Source organism: Labeo rohita, chromosome 9 (genome assembly GCF_022985175.1).
Source record: "Labeo rohita strain BAU-BD-2019 chromosome 9, IGBB_LRoh.1.0, whole genome shotgun sequence".
Taxonomy (NCBI): Eukaryota; Metazoa; Chordata; class Actinopteri; order Cypriniformes; family Cyprinidae; genus Labeo; species Labeo rohita.
The window spans coordinates 37,103,067-37,118,466 of record NC_066877.1 but is presented as its reverse complement, the minus strand read 5'-3'; the positions used below and the strand labels follow the sequence as shown (position 1 = coordinate 37,118,466).

General features: G+C 34.8%; 1 protein-coding gene across 1 annotated transcript in view; it reads left to right on the top strand.

The window, feature by feature from the left end:
* The window catches only part of si:ch211-39i22.1 (serine-aspartate repeat-containing protein I), a 33,245-nt gene extending 19,025 nt beyond the window's left edge, over positions 1–14,220 (top strand). The window contains exons 12-20 of the mRNA XM_051118440.1: positions 2,542–2,637; positions 3,461–3,511; positions 3,631–3,678; positions 5,944–5,970; positions 6,060–6,101; positions 6,284–6,316; positions 11,396–11,512; positions 11,596–11,646; positions 13,626–14,220. Coding sequence (XP_050974397.1) covers positions 2,542–2,637; positions 3,461–3,511; positions 3,631–3,678; positions 5,944–5,970; positions 6,060–6,101; positions 6,284–6,316; positions 11,396–11,512; positions 11,596–11,646; positions 13,626–13,666 — 506 coding nt within the window. The 3' untranslated portion in view covers positions 13,667–14,220. The remainder of the gene's footprint in view (positions 1–2,541; positions 2,638–3,460; positions 3,512–3,630; positions 3,679–5,943; positions 5,971–6,059; positions 6,102–6,283; positions 6,317–11,395; positions 11,513–11,595; positions 11,647–13,625) is intronic.
* The last annotated feature ends 1,180 nt before the right edge of the window (positions 14,221–15,400 follow it).

Here is a 15,400-nt window from a genome sequence, read left to right as displayed (position 1 = left end):
CTGAAAGAAAAATAGCTGATAAAAGATTGGATTCAATATCTGGTGATAATATAGTACAATCAGAACTTTTACAAACAAAAGACTAGTCATTTTTGACCAGGAACACCAAGATTTTCAGCACAGAACAGCGTTAAAAAATGTCATTAGGTTGGCTTGAGAAAACTACTTCAGCTTATTACGATTATTATTATGATTATGATTATTATTATTATGATTATGATTATTATTAGCCAAATTTCTGAAGTTCAGATTGATCTGACTCAGGTTGCTGTCTCTTTTCTAATTGATCCAACTTATAGTTTTCGAAAAAAATTTGCTAGCATCTTACTAATCAGGCTAAAAACATGCTAGCAACATGCTATTAACATGCTAATCATGCTAGAATCATGCTAGCAACGTGCTAATCATGCTTGAAACATGCTAGTAACGTGCTAATCATGCTTGAAACATGCCAGTAACATGCTAATCATGCTAGAATCGTGCTAGTAGCGTGCTAATCATGCTTGAAACATGCCAGTAACATGCTAATCATGCTAGAATCATGCTAGTAACTTGCTAATCATGCTTGAAACATGCTATTAACATGCTCATCATGCTAGAATCATGCTAGAAACTTGCTAATCGTGTTAAAATCATGCTAGTAACATGCTAATCATGCTAGAATCATGCTAGAAACTTGCTAATCGTGTTAAAATCATGCTAGTAACATGCTAGCACCTGCTAATCATGCTAGAAACTTAATAGCAACCTGGTAATCATGGTAGAAACATGCTAGCAACTTATTAATCACACTATAATCATGCTAGAAACAAGTTAGCAACATGCTAGCAATTTGCTAATCAGGCTAAAAACATGCTAGCAACATGCTAACAACTTGCTAATATGTTAGAAACATGCTAGTAACTATCTGAGACTATCTATGTGAGACTGTATTGCCTTCAAAACATTCAAGCTTTAACCTTTTAAAACTATTTTAAACTTCAAACTATTTCAGACTGAAAACCATCAAACTTTTTTTTTTTTTAAAAACATTTTAAACTTTTTAAACTTTTTTAAACTTTCTGGTGCGGCTTTCCTAACCTAAAGCCAACCTAAAGTTTGTTTTGACAAACTTTTTTTTAACTAGTTTTGATTTATAACACTATATTTCGTGTGCTGTCTGAGTGTTTCTAACACAATGACAAATCTGACATCTTTCTCTATTCAGACTGACGAAATTAGCGTATTTTTTCCTCTTTCGGAAAGCCATGGACACATTATTGGATTTTTTTTTTTTTTTTTGCAATTTGAGTGCAAAAATATACATTGCATTGGGATTAGTAAGACTTAGTAAGACTTTAAAGAAGTCTCTTCTGCTCATCAAGGCTGCGTTTATTTGATCAAAAATACAGAAAAAAACAATAATATTGCAAAATGTTATTACAATATAAAATAATGTTTTTTAGTTTAATATACTTTAAAATATAATTTATTCCTGTGATGCAAAGCTGAATTTTCATCAGCTGTTACTCCAGTCTTCAGTGTCACATGATCCTTCAGAAATCATTCTGATATGCTGATTTATTATTAGAATTATCAATGTTGGAAACAGTTGTGCTGACAAATATTTTTATGGGATCCTGTGATTCTTTTTTTCGGGATTCTTTGATCATTAAAAGGTTAAAAAGAACAGCATTTAATTAAAATAGAAATCTTTTGTAACAATATATACTGCTCAAAAGTTTGGTGTCAGTAATTTTTTTTCTTTCTTTCTTTTTTTGAAAGAAATTAATACTTTTATTCACTAAGGATGTGTTAAATTAATACAAAGTGATAGAACAGATTTACATTGTTGAAAGATTTATATTTTGAATAAATGCTGTTCTTTTAAACTTGTTATTATAAGAATCACAGGTTTCAAAAAAATATATATTTACAACATTGATAATTCTAATAAGAAATCAGCATATTAGAATGATTTCTGAAGGATCATGTAACACTTAAGACTGGAGTAACAGCTGATGAAAAATTAGCTTTGCATCACAGGAATAAATTATATTTTAAAGTATATTCAAATAAAAACCTTTATTTTATATTGCAATAACATTTTGCAATATTATTGTTTTTTCTGTATTTTTGATCAAATAAATGCAGCCTTGATGAGCAGAAGAGACTTCTTTAAAAACATTACAAGTCTTACTGATCCCAAATATTTAAGCAGTAGTGTATTTGTTGTAGTTTCCATTTGCAGCCATAAAAGTTCACTCAACTATGACTGTTTCTGTGAAGCACAGAAATGTGAAAAGGGTCTTTTATGATGATAACATAGAGACATGTCTGTACCAAACTCTACTGAAATCACTTGAGCATCAAATCCTCTTTTTCTGAGTCACTTCCTGTGGAAAACAAACTAAAATCACTTACTCAGAGGTTCCTGTTGGGATGCTGCTTTAGATGGTGCACAGGAAGAGTTATGAAACTGTTCTGAAAGCTCAGATGAGCTGAGGGTTTTCCAGTGTCCAGTGAAATGATGTTGTTTGTTTGCATTTGTCACATCTGCAGGTGAAGCAGATGCAGATACAAATGCAGAAACAGATACTGATACAGATGCAGATGCAGATGCAGATACCGATGCAGACACAGATGATGGTGAAACAGGTTAGTTTCTCTCAGGAGACTCGTGATCATTTCCTCTATAACTGAAACAAATTCAAATGAGAACAGGGTCAATCAAAAAACAGGAATTGGAGCAGGAACATCAGAAACTTATATTAGTGTTTGCTATAATTGCAATAATTTACATTATTTTGTGACAATTAAGCACATTCTCCAAATTCTCATTGCTACCATGTAAAAACAACAACAACAACAACAACAAAACTATTATTCGGCCATAATCAAAAGAAAAAAATAGGATATTATATTTAACATAAAAATAAACTTGTTAATTTTTTTAAGTATTAATTTTATATTTATATTTTTTAAATATTTACATTATTTTGTGACAATTAAGCACATTCTCCAAATTCTCATTGTTATCGTAAAAAGTACCTATTATTCACCTATAATCAAAAGATATAAATAGGATATTATGTTTAATATATAAAAATAAACATTCATTTTAAAATATTAATTTTATATTTTTAAAATATTTACATTAGTTTGACAATTAAGCACATTCTCTAAATTCTCATTGCTATCATGTAAAAAAATAAATAAAATGACCTATTATTTGCCCATAATCAAAAGAAAAAAAATAGAATATTTAACATAAAGCATGTTAATTTTTAAAATATTTGTGTTACAATTTATATTTACATTGTTTTTGTTACGCATATTTTCCCAAATTCTCATTACTGACATATCAAAACACATTTAATGAGATTCATGCTAGTTTTACTGGAATATAGTTATTTGAGCCTTGCTTTGTGAACTAAACATAACAAATGTTTATTTGTTTGTTTGTTTGTTTGTTTTCTAGACTTGACTGCTGTACTAGAGGAACCTGTGAACCCTGATGAATCAGTGAAAGGTTTGACACTGAACTATCTGTCATTTAATAAAGCCTTTACGTTCAGACACGTTTAGATCATTGAACACCATGAAAACTCGTCCTGCTGCTGTTTACATGTGCTTTTATGTTTTTTCCAGTTCATCTTGAAGAATTTGATCTTTCTGATGCTTTCGATAAAGATACAGGTAAGAAATTATCACAAAGCTTTAGTGCATTTGTGTTCGTTTTTAGCCGGTTCACAAGCAGGCGAGCAAATTACGTGCCTTCAGTCTGAAATTACACAAAATGATCCCTGACTATTACAGTTAATGCTGTAACGCTGTGTTGTTGTGTCAGTACATTAACACTGAATTAAACTTGCATTCTTCATCATTTAACAGAAACTGCAGGCATCAGTCTTGAGCTTTCACCTTCTCCTTCTCTATGCTGCTGCTCGAACTTTTGGAATAATTATGATTATTTAATGTTTTAGCATTTTGCTAACATGATTAGCAAGTTGCTAGCATGTTTCTAACATGTTTTTAACATGATTAGCAAGTTGCTTGTATGTTGCTAGCATGATTAGCAAGGTAACATGTTGCTAGCATGTTACTAGCATGATTAGCACGTTTCTAGCATGATTAGCACGTTGCTAGCATGTTTCTAGCATGATTAGCAAGTTGTTGGTATGTTGCTAGCATGTTTGTAGCATGATACGCATGTTGCTACTATGTTTCTAGCATGTTTCTAGCATGATTAACAAGTTGCTGGTATGTTGCTAACATGTTTCTAACATCATACGCATGTTACTAGTATGTTGCTAGCATGATGAACATGTTGCTAGCATTATTAGCAAGTTGTTAGCAAGTTGCTAGCATGTTTCTAACATGATTAACAAGTTGCTAGCATGTTACTAACATGTTTTTAGCATGATTAGCAAGTTGCTAACATGTTTTAGCATGATTAGCAAGTTGCTGGTATGTTGCTTGCATGATTAGCACATTTCTAGCATGATTATCATGTTGCTAGCATGTTTCTAGCATGATTAGCAAGCTGCTAACATGTTGCTAGCATGCTGTTAACATTATTAGCATGTTGCTAGCATATTTTAACATGATTAACAAGTTGCTAGCACGTTTTAACATTATTAGCATGTTGCTAGCCTTTTTCTAGCATGATTCGCAAGTTGCTAGAATGTTGCTATCATGTTTTTAACTTGATTAGCAACTTGCTATCATGTTGCTAGCATGTTTCTAACATGATTAGCATGTTGCTAGCCTGTTTTTAGCATGATTAACATGTTGCTAGCATGTTTCTAGCATGATTAGCAAGTTGCTGGTATGTTGCTAGCATGATGAACATGCTGCCAGCATGATTAGCAAGTTGTTAACATGTTGCTAACATTTCTAATATGATTAACAAGTTGCTAGCATGTTTTTAGCATGATTAGCAAGCTGCTAACATGTTGCTAACATGCTGTTAACATTATTAGCATGTTGCTAGCATGTTTTAGCATGATTAACAAGTTGCTAGCACGTTTTAGCATTATTAGCATGTTGCTAGCCTTTTTCTAGCATGATTCGCAAGTTGCTAGAATGTTGCTATCATGTTTTTAACTTGACTAGCAAGTTGCTAGCATGTTTCTAACATGATTAGCATGTTGCTAGCCTGTTTTTAGCATGATTAGTATGTTGCTAGCTTTTTTCTAGCATGATTCGCAAGTTGCTAGCATGTTTTTAACATAAATTGTAAAATATTCTAATATAAAGTGAATCTGTTAAAATGTAATTTATTTGTGATGCGCAGCTGAATTTTCAGCATCGTTACTCCACTCTTCAGTGTCACATGATCCTTCAGAAAGGATGCAACGAATTGATCAAAAGTGACAGTAAATTATATTTTAGTATGGATTCACACAGCTATTTTAAATAGCAATAATATTTCACAATTTGTATGAACTTTTGGTCAAGTAAATGCAGCCTTGCTTCTTTTAAAAACATTAAAACAATCTTAATTATTCTAAACCTCAAGTGCATTATTCAAGTGCATGATTGAAAGTCACTGCACAAATATCCAATGCATGGAAGTAAATTCCAAACCTCGTTGGCCCTGTCCAATGACTTTGCACATGTGACGCATCTCACAACTCTGCATGTGAAAAAGCCTCATGTCTCTGCGGTTTGAGCGCATTTCAAGTGCTCACGTAATACATGACTGATCTGGAACAGAATTTAGTGGTGTGTGTTTCTTGTTGGTAAACATCACACATCTCATTTATTTGCTGCTCCTGGTTTGGTGAGCGAAAACCAACGATTAAAAGAGATGATTAGTGATCCACAGTGAGATGGCAGAACCCACAAACCAGCTGCACAACTTTACCTGCAGCAATTCAGCACAAAACACATGTGCTTTGAATTAGACAGTGTGTGCAAATAAATAATAAACAATAAAAATTATCATTTACTTCACAGAAGAGAAAGCACTACCAGTGGATCCAGGTAACAATCTATATCCATAAACACACATGAACATGTAATATTTTTCTCAAAAGCTGCTTTTGAAATTTACAAATTCAACTTGATAATAGTGGTAGGAGACGCAGGCCGGCACAGCGCAGGTCAAGGCAAAGGTACGGCACTTTTTGTTTTAAGTATTGCATTATATTTAATACATTGGCTAAATGTGTGCGGCAAAAAGCATCTACAGTAAACAAATGAGAAAGCAGGGCAACTGTATTTTCTTCAAATTACACATCAGTGGTTATTGCCAATATCTGTGTTGAATCTCATTAAGTTTTCTCTGTCATTACAGCCCGCAGCGCTGGAGCCGTTTCTGAGCCGAACGGTATCAAACTCTCCATCTACATCATATAAACTAACATCTCTTAGACGTGTTTAGAAATGTTTTTACATGCTTGTGAGAAGCGTGTAAAAGTTCTGGGTGGATTCTTCTTATTAAGGGGTTCGGGGTGGTTGCTAGGGGGTTCAGGGTTGTTACTAGGGTGTTGGGGGTTTGGGGTGGTTACTAGGGTGTTGCTACATAGTCATTAGGGTGGTTGCTAGGTTGTTGCTAGGGGGTTCGGGGTTATTACTAGGGCATTGGAGGTTCAGGGTGGTTACTAGGGTGTTACTAGGTAGTTGTTAGGGGGTTCGGGGTAGTTATTAGGGGCTCTGGGTGGATGCTAAGGTGTTGGGGGTTTGAGGTGGTTATTAAGGTGTTACTAGGTAGTCATTAGAGAGTTCTGGGTGGTTGCTAGGTTGTTGTTAGGGGGGTTTGGGATGCTTACTAAGGTGTTGCTAGGTAGTTATTAGGGGGCTCTAGATGGTTGCTAGGTAGTGGTTTGGGGGTGGTTACTAGGGAGTTGGGGGTTCAGAGTGGTTACTAGGGTGTTGCCTGGTAGTTGTTGGGGGTTCTGGATGGTTACTAGGGTGTTGCTAGGTAGCTGTTAGGGGGTTCAGGGTGGTTACTAGGACGTTGGGGGTTCTGGGTGGTTACTAGGGTGTTACTAGGTAGTCGTTGGGGGTTCTGGGGGTTACTAGGGTGTTGCTAAGTAGTTGTTAGGGGGTTCGGGGTGGTTACTAGGGTGTTGCTAGGTAGTTATTAAGGGGTTTGGGGGTGGTTACTAGGGCGTTGGGAGTTTGGAGTGGTTACTAGGGTGTTGCTAGGTAGTTGTTAGAGAGTTTGGGGGTGGTTACTAGGGCGTTGGGGGTTCAGAGTGGTTACTAGGGTGTTGGTAGGTAGTCGTTAGGGGGTGGTTACTAGAGTACTGGGGGTTCGGAGTGGTTACTAGGGTGTTGCTAGGTAGTCGTTAGGGGGCTTGGGGGTGGTTACTAGGGTGTTGCTAGGTAGTCGTTAGTGGGTTTGGGGGTGGTTACTAGGGTGTTGGGGGTTCGGAGTGGTTACTAGGGTGTTGCTAGGTTGTCGTTAGTGGGTTTGGGGGTGGTTACTAGGGTGTTGGGGGTTCAGAGTGGTTTCTAGGGTGTTGCTAGCTAGATGCTGGGAAGTTCAGAGTGGTTGCTAGGTAGTCATTAGAGGGTTCTGGTTACTCAGGGTGTAATCATCTGGGGTTCAGAGCATAAAAGGTTTAGACTAGTCTTAAAAAGTTAGTCAGATTTTTTTCTTTAAGACTGGTAAGTTTATTTAAAAACAGTTAGAGAAAAATGTAAATTATTCTAAGCTGAATCTAATAATGATTATCCTTTGGTTAACTGCTTCTTAGGACTTGTTTCACTGTCTTAACATCCCTCTTTATCAACTGGCCCCAGGTCTGTAGATGTGGCTTGGGTCCCTCGCTGAAACAAAACTGTGAGATATTTGTCACTTATAAGTACTAATTCTTAGTGTTTAGAACAAACTCCTAACGCTGAGCACTGATAACAGTGACGCTTGATTGAACAAACAGCAGTAATAACATGACAGCAATGATCGTGATGTCCTGCATGAGCTGATCATCTGTAACACCTGCCGTCCCACCCAGACTAACAGACACAAAGGATCTGCTCGTTCCTTCTTCTGCCTCATGTGTTCAGAACAAACAGAGATCAGTTGCTGAACACGTCATGTTTGCATTCAACGCACGCAGGAACCAGTGATGTAAAACTGTGTCTGTGTATGGATTGACCTTATAAAACACAAACATTCTGGCACGATCATCTAACATGAAGTGACATGTCAAAATAAAAAAAAATAGAAATGATGACAAAAAGATGGAATTACGATTTCAAAATCACAGCTAAAATGTAAAAAAAAGAGTCATAGTTCTGAAACAAAGTTGTCTTTATCATTATTATTAATAAAAAAAATTGAGAAATTGATATAAAAAATCTAAATCTAATATATATATATATATAGCATTTAAAAAGCCATAATCTTGAGAAAAAGTAAAAATTTCAAAAAAAAAAAAAAAAAAAAAAAAAAAAAAAAAAAAAAAAAAAAAACGATGACATAAAATGCCATAAATGATTGCAGTGACATAAGAGGCAGTAAATGATGACAGAATAATCACGGCTCAGTTTTTATTATCAGTGACTCTGAGGATCCACGTTTCCTCTCATGGTTCTTATGTGTCACTGAGTAAATAAACTCCTGTTGAGCGTCTTTTGTTCCGCGGGCGGCACTTTCGCTCTCTTTCATCTCCTGCAGGATCTGTAAATCAGGTTTGGTCTTGCCTGTCGTCTCTTTGAGGGCTTTTCCCTCACAAACATTCCTGTCACCGCATGTGTGGACTCTCGCTCCGCTCCGTTGAATCCTGCGGCATAGAGGAGGCGTCCGGTGGGACCGACTGTGACGGGCGTACTGATGCTTCTCTGCAGCAAGGCATTGTGGGTAGACTATTGATAAGTGTCAGTGCTGCATTAGTGCTGGTGATAAAAACTGAAGCACAAACCAACCTGTAGCTACGAGAAGCATCTGCGTCATAATATCAGAAACTGACAGGTGTAAAAACTAAAGACTTTTATAGTTAAAACATATTTTCTTGTTTCCCATTTCTTTTGAAATTGACATAGAATGTAAAAAAAAGTCATAATATATAAGACACAGTTGTCGTTATTATTATTATTAATTATTAAATATGTCTAAATCATAAATTGAATTCATGTTATAAAAATCTGTTTAATCTGTTTTAATCTTAAAATTATGAGAAAAAAAAATCTAAATTGGGACAGAAGTCAAAATTATGACAAAATGTCAATTGTGAGAGTAAAAAGTCAACTACAAAATGTAAAAAAAAAAAAAATAAATAATAATTATGACATAAATGTACTCTGTTTCTGTTTGAGAAAGTAATACGGGTTTGTGACGTCAAAATAAATTTAGATTATGAGTTAAAGAAACCTAAATTAATACAAAAAAACTAAATTATGATAAAATGTTGTTTATGAGATTAAAAAAATATGGCATTTAAAAAGCCATAAGTTTGAGAAAAAGTAAAAATTTCAAATTCAAAAAATGATGACATAAAATGGTATAATTATGAAATAAAAAGCATAAATTATGACAATTAAGACATGATTTTAGAGATTTACATTATAAAACAAAAACACTGTCTGACATGACAGAATTATAAGAAAAGGGCACAATTATGATAAACTAAGTCATTATGAGATAAAATGTTGAATTATGACTAAAAATATTCATACATGTTTAATGGAAGAAAGAATGTGGGTTTGAGCAACATGTTAAAATAATAATAAAAAAAACTGACATAAGTTACAATTATGAGAAAATAAAAGAGAGTTAAAAATGCAAAATTATCAGATAAAACCAGTGTGACTAAAAATCATCTTATATGTTTAATGGAATGAAGAAAATAATGTTGGATTGGAGAAATAAATGGTTGAAATAAAAATACATTCTTACTTTAAAAACTTAATTATGTTTTTTTTTATTATTATTATGAGTCAATTATGAGATAAAGTTGTCTTTATTATTATTATTATTATTATTAATTATTAAATAAGTCTAATCATAAATTGAATTAATGTTATAAAAATACTTTATCGTAAAATTATGAGATCAAAAAAAAAAAATCTAAATTAGGACAAAATGTCAATTAATGAGAGTAAAAAGTCAACTACAAAATAAAATAAAATAAAACAAAAAAAAAAATGTAATTATGACAAATTTACTCTTTTTGTGTTTGAGAAAGTAATACGGGTTTGTGACATGACAAAATATGTTTAAATTATGAGTTTAAAAAAAAACTAAATTAATACAACCCCCCCCAAATTATGATAAAATGTTGTTTATGACATTTAAAAAAAAATGGCATTTAAAAAGCCATAATTTTGAGAAAAAGTAAAAATTTCAAATTTAAAATATGAAACATTTCAAATTCAAAATATGATGATATAAAATGCTATAATTATTAAATAAAAAGCATTGATGTCATAAAACACAAACATTCTGACTAATATCATCTAACATACTTCATGTAAGAAAAAGTCAGAATTATTATGAGATAGAATGTAAAGATAAAACTATTAAGATAAAGTTTATGCCATAATTTAATTTTTTTTTGTCAACTGACTTTTTAATCTCAGTTATGACTTAGTATTTCATAATTTTGAGTTTTATCTCATAATTAAGTTGTAAGTATTTCATTTAAAGTACTTAATGATTTTATATCATAATTATGATTTATGAAAGCATTTTTTTTCATATGTGGTAGAAGTAGGCTTCAGTATAAACCTGAATTAGCTCCAACATAACACTGCCATCTAGTGGACCATTATGTAAATCTCGTTTTTCTTATCCAAAAATATTATGACAAAATAAATAGTGATTTTAACAACGGTTCCATGTTTGATGACTTTAATGAACACATGAAGCAGAATAAGGAACATGCAGATCTTTGTGCCTGTTAGACAGGGTGGGACGGCAGGAATTACGGACGATTAACTGGAAATGATCATGTTATTACTGGTGTTTGTTCAATCAAGCATCACTGTTATAGCAATGGGGGTTAAAACAGGTTAAAAATCCCACAGACTGGCTTTAAACGAGAGGAACCAAGCCACATCTACAGACCTGAAGATCTGAAATCTATTCATGCAAAACAGTAAACAATAACCCAGAATTTCCTTATGATTTCTACACAGAACCCCCTAACAAACTGTAATCCTTTACTGATTCCAAACTACATGACAAAAGTTGTAGTTTGTAACATAATCCATTACATTAAACATTTAAGGTCATATAATCACACTGCTTTTACATTACTGTTGACCTTATTTGTTTATTTTAAAATGCAATGTAATCTAACTACAAGTACTTCATTTTTCGAGTCTGATTATGTAATCCAGATTACAAGTAATCAGTTACTACCAAGAACTGCTAACAACTACCTATGAAACCACCCAGAACATTTGATGACTATATAGACACATAGTAACACGACAGTGAATACCTGTTCTGTTGCAGACAGTGGATCTGGTACGGTTGTTGGTGTTGTTTGTGGGATTGCAGTCGCAGCTGTTGGTGCCATAACCGGATACTTCGCATATCTGAAGAAGAAACTGTGCTTCAAGGTCCAGAGAGGTGTGTGGGTCTTTACACTATCACTCGCATAAAAAACACAGATAAAGCTGGAAGTGTGATGAGGACATATGCTTTCTCTTCAGGTGACCTAGAGAGCGCCAGAGAAGAGAACGGCACACAGGGCGACCCACAGGGTGAGACATTCGCTGCTTATTTTCGCTTTTAAATCTTGGTTTTCACTGAATATTATTGCGTTTATATGGCACTGGATAGTGCTGAAAACAAGCGCTTCTCAGCTGGTGGCTCTCAGATCTGCTCAGCAGGGAGAAACAATGATGAAAGGAAAAAATAAAACACAGCTAACCACATAATCGTGCATACAACTGCCTACAACCCCCTAATGACTACCTAGCAACACCCTGGCAACCAACCAGAATTACTCAGCTACTGAGCAACCGCCTAGAACCCCCTAATGACTACCTAGCAACACCCTGGCAACCAACCAGAACTACTCAGCTACTGAGCAACCGCCTAGAACCCCCTAATGACTACCTAGCAACACCCTGGCAACCAACCAGAACTACTCAGCTACTGAGCAACCACCTAGAACCCCCTAATGACTACCTAGCAACACCAAGCAACCACCTAGAACCCCCAACTACCTAGCAACCACTTAGAACCCCCTAACGACTACCTAGCAACACCATGGTAACCAATGAAAACCTCTCAACTTCTAAACAACCACATAGAACCCCATAACAACAACCTAGCAACACCCTAGCAGCCAACCAGAACCTCCTAATTACTTAGCAATCACCCAGAATCCCCTAATGGCTACCTAGCAACACCCTGGCAACCAACCAGAACTACCCATCTACTGAGCAACCACATAGAACCCCCTAATGACTACCCAGCAACACCAAGCAACCGCCTAGAACCCCGAAACGATTACCTAGCAACACCTTGGCAACCTACCAGAACTCACTAACTACCAAACAACTACCTAACGACTACCTAGCAACACCCTAGTAACCACCTAGAATCCCCTAACTACCTAGCAACCACCTAGAACACCCTAACAACTACCTAGCAACATCCTGGCAACCAGCTAGAACCTCCCAACTATCTAGCAACACCAAACAACCAACCAGAACCCCCAACTGCCTAGCGACCACTTAGAACACCCTAACGACTACCTAGCAACACCCTGGTAACCATTGAAAACCTCTCAACTACCGAACAAGCAACTAGAACCCCCTAACAACAACCTAGCAACACCCTAGTAACCACCTAGAATCCTCTAACTACCTAGCAACCACCTAGAACACCCTAACAACTACCTAGCAACACCCTGACAACCAACTAGAACCTCCCAACTACCTAGCAAGCACCTAGAACACCCTATCAACAACCTAGCAACACCCTGGAAACCAACCAGAACCCTCTAACTACTTAGCAACCACCTAGAACACCCTAACAACTACCTAGCAACACCCTGACAGTCAACTAGAACCTCCCAACTACCTAGCAAGCACCTAGAACACCCTAACGACTACCTAGCAACACCCTGGAAACCAACCAGAACCCTCTAACTACCTAGCAAACACCCAGAAACCCATAAAACTACCTATCAACAGCCTGGCAACCAACCAGAACTACCTAACTACTTAGCAACACCTGGAACCCTCTAATGAATACCTGGCAACACCATAAAAAAAACACATTCAAACTCTACCCAGCAATACCCTAGCAACCCTCCAGAACCCCCTAACAACTACCTAGCAATGCCCTATTTGCTAAATTACAACTAACCACATAATCATGCATCATTTAGATCAAAATGAACAGACTTACCAACTCTCAGAAGGAGAAGAAACACTTCTCATCTGTTTAGCTGTTGATGTCAAAGGTCGTGTGTCCAATCGATCATCTATAAAACAAGGCCTGTTCAGTTTATGATAATATTAATAGAATTTAGGGATTGATTCTAAAGACATTTTGTTTGTTTTTATACGATGAATGAACAATTCCAGTACTGTGCTGGTCGGCATGTGATGCCCAGTCGTGTCCTGAAGGGAAAAACCAGTTGAGAAGCGCTGCCATAAACTACACCCACATGACACTGATGTAAAGGGCTTACTGTATTTTTGATATTTTTGTTTTTCATCCGCAGTTTCAAACTCTCTCCTGAAATCATCTGAACTCCAGCAGTGAAGCAGCCAATTCCCATGAAGCTACTGTGAAGTGCTTTACATTGGAACAGCACATTGCAACTACTCGCATCTAGAGAACCGGAGTCAGCTTTACAAACACATTCACAGTACAGAACATCAGCACAAATAGCATTTCTGCACAGAGTTTCTGATGCAGATTAAGACTTAACTTTTGCATAATTGTATCTTCCTACTGCTTCGACTACAGTTCTAAACTAGCACCAGGACTGTTAATAATGTTTTTGAATGTAATTTCACATTGTTCGAGTGTGATGGGATGTGTGTGTGCGTATGCATGTGTAATTTGACAGCCTTTGGGGAGAGGCATTTCATTTCATTACTTTAAAAAGAGTTGTTTAGTTTTGTTACGGTGTCATTAATCGCACAGTTTTGTTTGATTCATAAAAAAAAAGCAAATCACACACCGTGGAATGATTCACTTTGAAATTGTGTCTGACCAAATAGAATTCATAGGACGTTTCTTTCAATTTTGTTTGTTTTTGTTTTAAAATTCTGTAAATAATTGTTTGAATAAAAGGGTTGGTTACATTTAAATGACTGTGTGTGCATTTTATTGCACAAAGTTTCATAATGCAACGACACAAACACAGAACTGCAAACACATGAAAAGGTCCTCTGTACAAGCAATTAACTTCTTTGGAGGAAATACCCTTTATTATATTAGCTGTATATGATAAAACATTATAATATGACCAGTTTTAAGTAGCACGGGTATATTTGTAGCAATAGCCAACAATACATTGTATGGGTCAAAATGATCGATTTTACGCCAGAAATATATCAAAACTTAATTTTTGATTAGTAATATGCATTGCTAAGAACTTCATTTGGACAACTTTAAAGTTGATTTTCTCAATATTATGATTTTTTTGCACCCCAGATTCCAGATTTTCAAATAGTTCTATCTCATACATCAGTGGAAAGCTCTTTATTCAGCTTTCAGATGGTGCATAAATCTAAATAAATAATAAAAAAAAAAAAATCCATATGACACATTTTGTGGTCCAGGGTCATACATATTAAATATACTGTATATAAATTATATATATATATAAATACTTCAATATATATACAGTCTGGTGTAAAATGTCACATTAGCAATTAAAGATCAAACACTTACGCAAAAAATCATCTGAATAAATGTTGGTCCCCAATTTTTAGGTTTTACTGTTAGTCCACTGTATAAAGAATGTCACAGTTTATTTTGCTATCCTTACTTACATAAACGAACTAGAGTGTCCTGCTCCCACTAGTAAAAAAAAATATTAAAAATTATATCTGGTGTCTGAATAATTTTTACTTTGTGTATCATTTGTACAGTAAAAATAAATAAATAATAAATAATAAAAAATACATAACTAATTTAAAAAGAGGGTCTCAAAAATGCCAAAAAGTATATGAAGAGTTCATTTGCAAAAACAGGTAACTCAGTTTTTAACAATTTTCAAAAATAATGTTTTTTTTATTGTGCATTCCAATTAATGTCAATCAAACTGCAGTTGGGTTATTTTGATATAAGGCAAACAACAACAACAACAACAACAACAATAATAATAATAATAATAATAATAATAATAATAATAAACACAAACACAAGAAAAATATGATAATAAAAAAATCCATATATATTATACTAACTTAAATTGGCAAAATACATGGGAATACTTGTTTGTTTTTGGCTTCGGCATCCCTAATATATATATATATATATATA